Source organism: Hordeum vulgare, chromosome 5H (assembly GCF_904849725.1).
Source record: "Hordeum vulgare subsp. vulgare chromosome 5H, MorexV3_pseudomolecules_assembly, whole genome shotgun sequence".
Classification (NCBI taxonomy): Eukaryota; Viridiplantae; Streptophyta; class Magnoliopsida; order Poales; family Poaceae; genus Hordeum; species Hordeum vulgare.
In genome coordinates this window covers 538,483,195-538,496,861 of record NC_058522.1, presented here as the reverse complement: position 1 = coordinate 538,496,861, position 13,667 = coordinate 538,483,195, and the positions used below count along the sequence as shown (strand labels likewise).

The window sequence follows — 13,667 nt, the reverse complement described above, 5'->3', positions numbered from 1 at the left end:
TTTTTAAATGGAGCAAACGATAGCTCCCGTGTGAAATTATACGCCCAATTGCATGCAAAATAACCGGTTGAGAGACGTATGTGTAGATGAGCTTGTTTGATCGGACAAGGATTTAGGACACGGCAAGTGCGAAAACACTCAGGTCATTGGTGTCGCCTTTTTATTTTGTCTTGAAATTTCCAAAATATTTTATATTTTAAACTAATAAATCAAAATAACTTTTGTTATTATATTTGTGTTTCTCATGACCTGCGGCTTTTAAATAAGATCCATTTTAAATATATTTTGAAGAATTTTAGAAAATATATGATAAGTTTCAATGTTCAAACTTAGTATAAAAGAGTGTTGGAAAATAATTATTTTGTGTCTTTGACGGACAGAAAAAGTTGCTTAAAATCAGATCTCTAAAACTGGTTGAAACTTGACAGCATTAGATGCAAAAAAACGTAAGTTCCATTCTTAAAACTTAAACCTTATTACGCCGTCATCCGGAATTGAACTATTGTGCAAGGCAAATCGAGCGGGCAGCATTACTTGGCAGGTGAATTTGGAAACGACCGTCCGACCCAGTTTGAAAACGAACCGCAGTAGACCACAACCATCGACCGTGCGACCCCGCATTCACTTTCAGGACACAACGAAGATGCATGGGTGGATGCCCACACCAGGCGCTTAACTACAGGAGATATAAAGGGTGACGTGACACTTGGACCAAACCAGCTCCAACGATCGAACAATCAGCATATGTGTCCACGGGACGGAATAGAAAGTTGGCTCCACGAAAGCTATCGTTTCGAGGATGGCTGTCGGTCCATGAAGCTCGTCGGGGCCGCGCCATGTCTCTTTGGTAGTACGGTGGATCGCGGTCGGTTTGGTTGCACAAGCACGGTCACGAGCGAGGCATCGCTCCTTCCTCTATCTTTCCTTTTTCAAACAAATTACAAGTGTCCCCTGCTTGTTAAGCTTTTTTTTAAGAAACACAACATAGATGCAGGCATTATATATACACGTGCATACTCACTCCTACAGAAGCACCCACAAACATCATATTTGTGTAAGCATTTGTGGATGACTGAGTTGACATGTATTAAGATTACCGGAGACACAACAAGTACTTTTTCTTAATGAGACACATAGGTGTCATCACCCTCCCAGCCATCCGATCACAATTTGGTTCTTGTTTTCGAATGATTAACATACACTAGGTAGTACGTAATAGGGGTCATATATCAATTCTAACGGGCATATCAACCCCGATTAAAGGAAAACAAATGCATAACAATTCAAAAAAGAAGCGGTACCCCATCCCTACTGATTGACAATGGGTGTTCCATCGTGCCGGTCTTTAGCAAATGTATTGGTTCGGACTCCCAAAATGCTTCCATGTCGCCACAGTTGACTCGAGAAGACATGATCTCCGCAAGCATGCGCTCCAGTTGCCACTGGTAAGATGGTGACACATGTGAAGGCTGCAACACGTCGTTGGCTGAACAATAATCATGATGGCAACGACGAAGCCTACAAAAGAGAACTCACCAACACAACAACACCATGGATGTTGAACATGCACATGGGGCCGTGAACAACACACACCAGCCACCAACATGCGATGTCCCATCTAAGGATCCAACAATGCACAAAGACTCACACGCCACACCATTGCCTCTCGAAAATCTCGAGGCGGGCTTCTAACGGAGGTTAAGATGGAAGACAAATTCAATAGAATGAGATCGAAGGCCAAGAGTGATGAGGACATTGATACCATTGTTACACCTCCTATACCTACTGGACCAGTTAATAGAGCTCGCGCACGTCAATTGAATTATCAGGTACTTTCGTTTCTTGAAAATCCTTCTAATGTTCATGAACATATGATGCTGCCTAAATTAGATATTTTTGTTTTGCTTATGAATGAAGGACCTAGCATGGACAAGGAGGATGGCAATTGGAGCGGGATCAAGCATGCAGGGGAAGGTGCACAAGCGGGAAAGAACAAGGGAGCTTTCAATGGTGATTTTCGGACTTTGAAGCCACCATAAGGAAAGCATGAAGGCTTGGACGAAATATACAAGATGTCACTTCATAAATTTCGTCCATATGCTATTATAGGTGCTGCGTCACCTTATTTGTGGGCCAGGCCCATGTAATTTCGAAATACTATCACATAGGCTGTTTTTAGAGTCCGTATGTGTGGGGAAACCGAGTTTATGGTCGTTTTCGGACCCCTCCTCCAAGGGTCGTGAAAGTCCCTCTCTATTCCCTCATATATACATCCCTTAGGGCACCGTTTAGACTTGAGTTTTGTTTAGATTACAATTTCGCCATACCTACAACTTCACATTCTTCGTTTGTGTTCTACGACCAGACCAAGACGTCATATAACCCCACTTTCATCAATAAATCATTCCTCTTATATTTGCAGTATCGAGATTGTAATTTCAGTTTCTTGCTTGTTCTTCTTTTTCGTGCAGGAAACAGACCCTCGTGGGCAGGTTGATCGTGCTCCGGCATAAACTCTTGGAGTTGGTTTAGCGATTGCTAAGGCGCGACGTCTTCGCACGTTCGTAGTCGGATCGTCAAAGTCTACTCCACCAAAAACGATAGCCACCATCTCATCGAAAGACAGAGACAACTTCGCCTCTATCAAAGCGCGGACCTACCAGAAAATTAGAAAATCAGAAGAGGAAGCATCGACCGACCTTGATAGGATCAGTAAGATCCTACAAGAAGACGAAGGAAAATAATAGAGTTGAGATCGTTGAAGTAGTGAGTAATATGACTGGTATTCAATAACCAAAGCAAAGACCGAAGAGACAGTAGAACTTAGTAAAAGAAAAGAAAAATCATGACCCACTCATGTGATTCCAGATCTGAAGGGAAGGGGGCAGAAGTGGCGAGCATAGTAGCAAATAGGTTATTAAAGTGGACACACACCTGATCCGATAGAAGCCATCCCTGACGAAGACGATGGACACAACTTCGATTCAAGCAACACACTTGACCCGTCGGATCTTTCACATTAACGAGATAGAGCCCCAGTCGACAAGTATGAGCACAATAAAGTTGGGTGGGGGTGGGGTGGGGCCTCTCACCCTACTCACTGCCTCTGGAGTAGAGAGGAGGGCCCTACGAAGGAGGATGGAAGAGGAAAAGGGCGCGTAACAAGGCTCACGAGAGAGGGGGGAGAGGAACCCATCTTCGTGAAACTGTTTCTTCCTAGAAATATATTAATTCTTCAACTCAATTCTTTAACTCAATCATCGAGCAAGAATACCAAAGATACTTCATTTGTAGAAAAATATCGTGGGTTTTCTTGCTCCTCCATCGGCGTTGCTTCATGAAGGGCGGCGAGAGATTCATCGGTGCGCCAAAGGTTTTTCTTCGTGGGATTTGTTTGGTGTGTTGGTATGTTTGGTGTTGCCTTTGTTCTCCGCTTTCGTCGCCTTGTCGGCCGGTGGGGGCTTCGTGCCCTTTGTATCTGATTTTCGTCCGATTTCTTTAATTAATCGAACAACTCTTTTCTTCTATATGAAATGCAGGAACCCGTGCCCCTCTCGTGGTGTTACTCGAAATAAAGAAGAAATATAAGATCGTTAGTAGCACAATCATATACCTCACCAAGAAGAAGACCGTTTTCCCCTCAAAAAAAGAAGAAGAAGAACGTTTCACCCACTCCATCTACCACCAACGCGTGCAGGGCCCTGCAATGCGTGTGTAACTTCTCGCAATTGTTGTCCTCCATTTTATTGTTTCCATATCGAAAACGAAACGGATCCCCCAACGCATCACGGCTCCGCGAGCGGGCCCGCCCGCAGGCAGTAAAGGATTCCGTCATATCCAGCCCGCCGCACGCACCGCAGCCGCTGGATCCACCGCCGCGCAGCCCCCACATGTACGCTCGCACCCACCGTCCACCTCCCTCCACCCCACTGACACACCTCCCCCACAGACCCCCAAACCCCACCCGCCAGCGACCAGCCCAACCCCCGCACCCGCACGCGTCGCCCCGCACCGGCGCGTGCGCGTATATGAACGCACGCCCCGTTCAGAGCCCTCCTCCTCCTCGCCCCACACCAACGGACGCAGCCAACAGCGCTCCGCTCCCCCCCGAAAAAAAGAGAACAGCAACGGGAAGAATAATCTTCCCCCGTCCGCGTGCGATCGACGCGGAGCCGCCGCCCACCTCTGCCCCGACCCCATGGCCTTCATGCGCACCTCCGTGAGTCGCCGCCCCCTCCACCCCCCACTCCCCGCTCTCCTCGATCCGCGCCGGCGGTTCGCTCCGTTCCGGTTCGATTCGCTCGTGCGCGCGCTCGTGCTGAGGTTTAGATCTGCGGGCGGTTGTGCTTTAGCCGTTCCTCCTGGCCCGCCGGGTCAGATCTGATCGTGACCGGGAGGGTTTCATCCGGCGGGAGGCCGCGGGATCCGACGGCGCGCGAGCGGTTTATACGCTCTGGGTTTCGAGTGGTGCAAGGTGGTGGTAGTCGCGAGTTCGTCAGGGTCGATGGACTGGGGATGGTTTGGTTGGTGGGTGCCTAGTTGGGCGTGGGTTTGGCTGATTACCTGATTTTTTTTTTCTGGGAGTTTATCTGTTTTCTGTAGTTATCTGTACTGCATGCCATCAGCAGCACCAGGTGTCGATATCTATGTCGCCATGGAAATTAAGGAGAGCATGGACCGGTTGGCGTGTCAGTTGGCCCTTGGATACATGACCATTATTTTTAGAGATGTCAGCGGACCATGCTTGCGTTGTCATTGAAAACTCGAGTCCCCATCGGTGGTCGAGGGACAGCCATGTTTGAACCGGTCTTTTCCCTTCTGGAGTGAAAAAATAGTCGAGTTTCCTATTTTTAGGGTGACGCACAGTCAGTTTGGTATAGGTAATATTGGAGACTCCTCCATTGGACTCTTCTGGTTATGCTTCCTGTTAGTCTTATCAAATCGGTTAATACATCTTGAACAATTGATCCTCTTTAAGATTGGGGTCGTTATTTAAGACAAATCCGTCTAGTTGAGCATGTTACATGGTATTTCAACTCTTTGTCTATTTTTCGGATTTTGTAGCCATGCAATTGGCATTACATTGTTCATGAATTTTACTATGGTAGTTTTTATCCAGGATTGGGTTGAGTAATTCAAAGAGAGGCAGAGATAGTTGATTCCCTGGTTGTATTTTGGCATGCTAGTGGAATCAGCTCCATTTCTAACCAGGATGATCAATTCAAGAGCCTCGTTTCTTGTTTAATGCATGTTTCTGTGTCAAAGAATGGTATCTTAGTTAGGAGAACAGGACTGGAGACGAAACCTTCCAACAGAAGTTGTTAGAACCTTTTCAGAAATCACCATCAACAACAAACTTGGCTTATCGTCCCAGGACACCAGCCTGGTCTCTGATCAGGCCGACCATCCTTTTATGGAAAAAAATCATTTCCTTAATCTGATCCCTTGTGAATTTAAACTCAGTCTTGCAAGTAGAAGTTCGGAACTTCTGAATTTTACACTGAACACCACAATTGTATCAACATGACCACTGACTAGGTTGTCTGCACATAATATGACGGGCATGTGTATCCGTCAGCTATAGTGTCATGTTAAATTACAAGTTTACACTGTTATCATTACAGAGGTGTTGCTGTTGCTTCGTTTGATCTCTTGAACAGTTGAACAGCTATTTACTTGTTTACAGTCACACATATCCAGTTGGAATGCCATGGCAGTATTATCATCCAGGCATGAAGCCTTTTGTATTTTTTTAATTTGTTTGCAATTTTGGGATAATCTGGAGTGGAGACTTACTCTCAAACATCCCGTCTTGTTGTCAAGTATATTTGTTTCCTAAATTTCATTCTCATGTGTGTGTTCAATTTGCAGTCCAATGCATCCTCTGGCATGGGAGTTGCTCCTGATATCAGGGAGACATTCCTGGAGCTTCAGATGAAGAAGGCATTTCGCTATGTTATCTTCAAGATAGAAGAAAAGCAAAAGCAGGTTGTTGTGGAGAAGACAGGGGCTACAACTGAGAGTTATGATGATTTCCTGGCTTGTCTCCCAGAGAACGACTGCAGATATGCGCTTTATGATTTTGACTTTGTTACTGGGGAGAATGTGCAGAAAAGCAAGATTTTCTTCATTGCCTGGTGAGCTTCATAGTCACATATCCATATGTTAAATGTTCACGTTAAGATGAGAAACTATCTGCCAATTAGTCTTAAATGGCTTCTTTGGAAAGATGAACCCTAACTAGACCTTGTTGAATAGTCATGGAAGTTCCTGGTAGTAAGCTAGTGCTTGTCACGAATCTACACTAGATATATTGTTGGTTTCTTAATTTTGCCTATATGAAGTATCGAATTGTGAACCTGGACGGGTATTGCTAGAGGAATCTATAGCCATGTTAGCCTTTTCTTGTTTTGTATCTATGCTTGCAGCTGTCCAGAAAAGATAACAGTGCATGTCCACTTGTCTTCAGAATATGCTTTGCCAATAGTGTAATTTGTTCTCCATTATGGAAGTTGACTTCTCTGATAGCAGGCAGTACTAGTAGTATGCATGGCTGAAAAATCACCATCTGCACTCCCTCTTTCCTCTCCCTACTTCACTTCAGCCTATTTTTAACCACGATTGATATTGCTATAGGAATCTATAGCCATGATAGCCTTTTCTTATTTTGTTTGTGCCTGGTATCTATGCTTGTAGCTGCCCAGAAAGAATAACAGTGCATGCCCACATGTCTCTAGAATATGCTTTGCCAATTTGTTAGTTCTTTATTGACAAAAGTTGATTTTTCTGATAGCAGTACTACTATGCATAGATCACTATCTGCACATGCCTGATGGCCGATGCATCCTCTCTTCCCTGTCCATTGATCTCACCTCACCTTATTTATTACTAATAATGCTATGCTACACCAGGTCCCCTGACACATCCCGCATCCGAGCCAAGATGCTGTACTCCACCTCCAAGGACCGCATCAAGCAAGAGCTCGACGGGTTCCACTACGAGATCCAGGCAACTGACCCGACCGAGGTGGAGCTCGACGTCCTCCGTGACCGGGCGCACTAGGGCGTATCGATGATCACCTGTGGGCTTCAGTCGGATGCAAATTCATGCCATCCGTGGTAATGCTGCTGCCACAGTGTTGTTAATAAGACAGATATATCCAGGTTTCCTGCAAAACGTATCATTCGGCCGTTATGCATGGCTCTAGCTGATGAAGTGTTGTCCGAGGTCTCTACTCGTATGATGTCGGAGCCTGTAAACGCAAGAAACACCTCCCAAAAACGCATGTGTTGTGGTATTAATACTGGTTTGCTAGGCTTGGATTCTCCTGAATGCTCTCCTTGGTGTCATGTTCCGTTGCATGACCTGACTTGTTACCATGGCTTATCTCTCCTGTACTTGTATGTCCCTGAAACTCGTGGTTTCTTTTGGCAGTTTTTTTGCGAACCTTTGTACTTAGGGTCCAAGAACTTCCAGAATGTACAAATGGTGAAACTCAGGCGGGAAGTCTAGAACAATTCTGCGATAATCATGAACGAATCGCCTTTGGCTTTTAAGGATTGGAAACAAAGAAAGAACGAATCACTTATAGCTCATTTCCAGCTTTATATGATTCCCCCTACCTTATCTTACAAAAATACCCCCTCCATCCCATAATACTATAAGTAAACGCTCGGGATGAAGGGAGTAACAATTAAAGGTTCTAGTATACTTTCTATAGAATAGCTTCTCAAATATACTTGGTTCGACTAAAGATTGAGGAAATTATTTGTAATGTAGCATAGGTTCCCAAATATACTTGATTTGACTAAAGACTGAGGAGTTTAGTTTTTATTATTAGTAATTATTAGTAATGAAAACCCTTCCAATTTATTTCATCCGTTCCAAAATAAGTGACTCAAAAGTGTTTCAACTTCGTACTAAAGGTAATATAAAATTGAGTCATTTTTAAGTCACTTATTTTAAGACGGAGGAAGTAGTATAGAGAGAACAACAACTATACCCATCAGAGGTAACACAAATTACAACCAGATAAATGGACCAACTTAACGATGAGTACACTGGAGCGAGCTGAAGCAGTGCCGCAGTCATCACCCGAGTCAGGTAAATTTTGTTGTAGTATACAATCAGGAAATTATGATTCTACAAGTCCATCGGTTCGTCGTCACCTCAAACATAGCTCTTAGTCCCGTGATGATGCTTATCCCAATCTTCCACCATCCTAACCCTAAGCCAGGCTAGGTGTTCTCATCAGTTGCTCATCATGGCCTCGCCTCCGCGATTTATGACATGTCTGCCCGTGCCATCTTTGTCTTTGACTCGATTCTGACAAGCCCGCATCATCACCGTCGCGGTCGACCGTGTTGTCTTTCACTTCAGCTCATTGTGCAGCTTACCTCGAGGGTCGATTGTGGGGTCCATGCGATAGCCTTGCTGAGGATTTTCTCCTATCCACTGCGCTTTTCTCACTGTCAAATTGAACATACGATAGGGTCAACCGCGAGAGAATTAACCCTGTCACCAGCAAAAAAAAGAGTAAATAAAAAATGACACTCCACACTCCCTACCGAGAGCATCTCCAATAGAAGATGCAATTTGGAGATGTAAATCAGAAGATGTAAAAATTTACATGTTCAAAAACTGCTTTTTTGCATCCAGAAAAGAGCCAACTCCAACAAATGATGTATATTGGAGATGTAAAAGAGGAACTCCAATAGATGGTGGAAAATGGAGATGTAAAAACTAGTGGCCGACGACCGAATCGGGGCGGCGACAGTGGGGACGGCGACGGCACGACGCGATTCAGGTCGGTGGCGGCGGGGCAGCGGCGGGGCGATGACAACTGTGCGTGGGGGAGGTGGAGGAACGTTGGAGAGGCAGCAGGGGTGCTGAATCGGGACGATGGCGGTGCGAATCGTGGCGACGGAGCAACGGCGGTGTAGCGACGATTCGAGGCGGAGAGAGGAGGAGGAGTGACGTAGGGGCGCCAGAGGGCGGTGAACGCTCGGTGCTGCGAGCAGCCGGCTTCGCACGACGGGGAAAAAGCTGGAGGCGGCTGGTCGTCGGGCGGGGGGGCGTGGCGTGCCTCCCCTACCTTCCAACAGTGTCTCAGCTTTTAGCATAACATTTAATAACCTCTAGTCCATTAGGAGTAACATGATCTTTTAGCATGTTATTTAATAACCTTTAGTTTATGTTTAGTCCCTGAAACCAAACAAATAGGGACAAGGGATTTTTAGTTGCGACTAAAAAAAAATCATAGGACTTTTTAACCAAACATGACCTAAAATTATACTAAATGTACGACAATTAATATTGATCAGAGGGGTATCAAAATCACTTATACCGCGAAGTCACGTATTTTTCTCTTGATTTTGCCACACAAAGTTGTACTAAGTGTGTGATAATTAATATAGATCAGAGGGAGTATCAAAATCACTTATACCGCGAAATCATGTATTTTTTCTCTTGATTTTGGAACCCAAAGTTGTATTAAGTGTGCGACAATTAATATAGATAAGAGGAAGTATCAAAATCACTTAGAGGGTGCTTGGATCCAAAGAACTTATTTTAGTCTGACTAAAAATAAATCTCTTTAAAAGGCTAAAGTTTCAAGCACCCCTGACTAAAGATAGGCTAAACTAGTCTTAAGACTAATTTTTTTAGTCAAGGGTATCCCTACTAAAATGTGGATTAGTCATCTCTCTCTTCATTTAAATTTTCTACTTTAGCAGAGACGAGTTCTGGATTGGAGGGTTTGGAGGATAGTAAATGCTTATTAACTTGATTTTAGTCTTTTAGTATTTGGATTCAAACATGGATAAGGTTAGCAAGTTTTAGTCCCATTATTTTTAGTTATGAGACTAAAATCAAAGGAAGTTGGGTATACCGCAAAGTAATTTATTTTTCTCCTAATTTTGCAACACAAAGCCCAAAACACCATAAAAGATGCTGTATTCCTATACTACACTTGTAACCTTGAAAGCGACGTGACCGAAACACGCTCCACCGAACAGAAGACCCCCCAAGGCATTCGACCGTTGCCCGAGAGTAAGCTAAGCGCCGAGCCAACGGTCGGTCACCCGTACGCCGTCACGGGCTCGCGGCAGCACATTCCACAAGCTTCCAGCCCCAGCCATCTTCCACACGATCCTTCGCCCTCTGCGGCTCCTCCCTCCCATCCATGTCCCCCGCGCATATAAGCCCCCATCCTCCCAACGCAGAGCACCGCAGCAATTCGATTCCAAGCATCCAACCACCCACCCATTTCCCGGACCTCGCCTCGCCATCCTCGTACGCACGTCGGGAATGGGGTTCGAGCTGGTTATCTCGCTGCCCTTCATATTCTTCACCGTCCTGCTCGGCTTCGGCTGCTACTTCCTCGGCAAGCACAAGGGCCGCGAGGAGATGCGCGCCGGCGTCGGGGCCCAGATCTACGGCACGCCCCTGCCGCCGCCCGGCGTCGGCGCCGCCTGGCAGTCCCCGGGGCCCTACCCCGCCCCGATGAAGAAGGAAGGATCCGACGCCGTCTGATCGGTCCAGCTCTTCCTCCTCGGCTGGTGTTGGGTCTGATTATACCGTATGGTGTGTCCCCGTGTACATGGAGTAAATTTGTTGCTCGTGCCTTGTGTGGTGTTTACTGTGAAGGTGGTTGATCCGGTGTGATGATTTGTGATCACAGTTGCGTTTCTATGAGATGTGCAAATCGATGTATGAATATTACTTTGTGGTGGTAATCAATATTCAATAGTTGCTTGGTTTGTATGCAAACTTCGCTTTCTCAGGCTTGCGTTGCGTCTGAAGCTGACTGGAATTGGGTCTCTGACGGAAGGGTTTCAGGTGTTAACACTGAGGCAAAAGGAGGAGGAGAATTGATTCAGGAACTAGATATGGTCGAGCTGGCACTGTCCCCAAAAGTACAACCGTGTTCCTTGAACGATTCTTCTAAAGCTCTTGCGAATTCCGCTCCTGTGAACTAGGGTTGAAAATCGATGTACTCATAATCAGGAGGAGTACTGTCATGAATGTTGCTAGTTTGTGATTTGCTTGGTTTGTACGCAGATTTTGCCTTCTCCTGCTTGCGCCTGAAGCTGCGTGGAATTGGGTTTCTGATGTGATATGGAAGAGTTTCAGCTGTCAAAGGTCAAGCACAAGGAGAAGTATAGATTCGGGAACTAGATAGAATTGAGCTGGCACTGTCCCCCCCAAAAGTTCCTTGAAGAATGGCGCTTGCTAAACTCATTGATTTTGCACATCTGTTCTCCCCAACATTCAAAATGTTATCATGTACTAGTAACAGGTGTCTCAAGATCAAGGGAAATTGATCTGGATATGTTTGCTGCTAAGGGTATATCACAAGGAAGCCAGAAACTGGTAGAACCATATTCACGGTTGTATGAGGATTAACATATCTTCATTGTAATGATACTGAGGTTTGAATATTGATAAACAGAAACACACAAAAAAACACGCATCATGGCAATAACTGTGATAATCTGTAATATACCCTTGTATGAGGATACTGAGGTTCTAATCATAATAAGTGCAAATCCATGGTGGTGGTTTCTGATGATTAACCATTGTTTTTGGTTTCCGATTGCAATCAGCTCACTTCTGTACATTGTCTTGGTTTGCAATTTCCTTTATATGAGGCTTGCATCTGAAGCTGCATGGCATCGGGTTTGTCAAGAGTTTTCAGGCGTAAAAGGCAAGCAAAAAGGAGGGAATAGATTCAGGAACTAGAGTTGTGAGCTGGCACTGTCCCTTCTAAGGATTCCTGAACTTCACCGTAGCTTCCTTGATGTTCCAAAAATGCATCCCAACACTCTGACGCTTGGTATTTTTGTCTGAACATTTCCCACAACATTCCAAATTGTACCCCAGTAAAGATGGCTTGACTTGATATCATGACTCGCTAATTTAATTTCTGTCATGTGTAAGACAAACATCACAGAAAAGAACAATCGCAATTCTCCATGAGAACAATGTAATAATATGAACAGCACAAGGATGTAAGAGGATCTCAAACATGACCGAACAATCACAATCCTGCACGAGGATGCATGAGGATCAAATTTAGGGGATTAACATATATCTTCATGGCTATTGACACTGAGGTTTGAGAAGGTTAATTTCGCTCTCAGCCGGTACAACCACAGAAACAAAATCGAACGCACAACAAACTTTTCCTTATTGCAGACATCAAAATTCGCAGAACAAACAGTTCTGCCGGATTAAACAACAGCAGTAAGCTTCATCAATCGATCCAGCGATCGAAGTCCTGATGAGCACGGAAGGGATCATGATTCGTGAGATCCGTCCTAGTTGCAGAGCAGGAACCTGGTGAGGACGATGACGCCGCATGCGGCGCCGAAGAGGGCGAAGACGGGGAGGTCCCTGGCGGGCCAGCGGCTGGGCCCGTCGGCGGCCGCGCCGGAGCCGGCCTTGGCCTCGACGCGGAGGGCCTTGGCCCTGCGCAGCGCGTCCACCTCCTTGAGCAGGTCGAAGTCGAGCCCCTTGCGCTTGAGCTCGGCGACGCAGCGGGCGAGCAGCGCGGCGTCCTCCTGCTCCCGCGCCAGCACCCGCTCCAGCACGGCCTCCGTGTCGGCCTTGTACCGCAGCGCCCAGAGCATGGCGAGGGAGGAGAGCAGCGAGACGAGGCAGGGGATCCATGAGCGGCGGCAGGTGGAGGAGGACGGGCCGGAGGAGGGGACGGAGGCGGAGAGGAAGAGGAGGAGGACGGAGGCGGCGTGGAAGGCGAAGAAGGCGCAGTAGAGGAAGGCGATCTCCTTGCGGGCGCCGTCGAGGCGGGCCTCCCGCAGCGCGACGCGGCGGGCCAGCAGGTCCTCCTCCTTGAGCCACTGCTTGAGCAGCAGCCGGTGCGTCCCGCTCGCCGCGATCTGGCTCAGCGGGTGCCTCTGCTGCGGCGGCGGCACGGCGACCAGCGCGGCGGCGTCGGCCATGGCCTGTGTCCGGGTCTGGGTTGGTTGGTGTGTGGGGTTGGAGGGGAGGGATCCTTCTTCTCCGGCAAGGGCGTTGTGGGTTCGCGGTGGGGATGGCGAGTTTCGCGTGGGGAGGTTTTTGAAGGGGAATTTTTTGGCAACGGTCGGGGAGGCGAGGCGCGCGTGGGTTTGCCGAAAGAGAGCGAGAGATCGCGTGGGAGGCCGCGCACCCGAGGCGACCCAACGGTCGGAATCCTCCGGCGCGGCTGCGCACCATCATTCCGATCCGCTGCGAGAGCGTGCACGCTGCCCAGGCCGCATGGGCCAAAACACCCCTTCGCGGGCTGTGCTTGTTCCAGGCCCGCCTATTGGTAGTTGGAAGCACAGCCCTCGGACTTTTGCCTTCTCGGCCTATATAAACCACACACATACACACACTCGTCAGGTCACACACATATACTCCCTCCGTTCCTAAATACAAGATCTTTTAGATATTACACTATAAACTATATACGGATGTATATAGACATATTTTAAAATATAGATTCATTCGTTTTGCTTTGTATGTAGTCTTTTAATAAAATGGCTAAAATGTCTTATATTTAGGAACGGAGGGAGTATGATTCTGTTGTCTCCTTGGCTCTCCCTCTCAGCCTACACTCGTACAATTTGTTTTGCAAATTTGTTCCAGCTCCACTGTCTGATCCTGAAACCATCAAGCTCTGA

At 46.7% G+C, this 13,667-nt stretch overlaps 3 protein-coding genes across 3 annotated transcripts; 2 read left to right on the top strand and 1 right to left on the bottom strand.

Annotated features, from left to right (window-relative positions):
• The first annotated feature begins 4,055 nt into the window (after positions 1-4,055).
• Positions 4,056-7,332, top strand: LOC123452508 (actin-depolymerizing factor 2). The gene is made up of 3 exons (XM_045129164.1): positions 4,056-4,219; positions 5,872-6,137; positions 6,912-7,332. The coding sequence occupies exons 1-3, from the start codon at positions 4,199-4,201 to the stop codon at positions 7,060-7,062; spliced, it is 438 nt and encodes a 145-aa protein (XP_044985099.1). The 5' UTR covers positions 4,056-4,198; the 3' UTR covers positions 7,063-7,332.
• A 2,857-nt stretch (positions 7,333-10,189) lies between these two features.
• On the top strand, positions 10,190-10,770 carry LOC123452507. The gene has a single exon (XM_045129162.1). The coding sequence runs from the start codon at positions 10,309-10,311 to the stop codon at positions 10,531-10,533; it is 225 nt and encodes a 74-aa protein (XP_044985097.1). The 5' UTR covers positions 10,190-10,308; the 3' UTR covers positions 10,534-10,770.
• Positions 10,771-12,063: 1,293 nt separating this feature from the next.
• LOC123452506 lies at positions 12,064-13,045 on the bottom strand. The gene has a single exon (XM_045129161.1). It carries the CDS (start codon positions 12,960-12,962, stop codon positions 12,321-12,323), a length of 642 nt encoding a protein of 213 aa, XP_044985096.1. The 5' UTR covers positions 12,963-13,045; the 3' UTR covers positions 12,064-12,320.
• Positions 13,046-13,667: the final 622 nt, after the last annotated feature.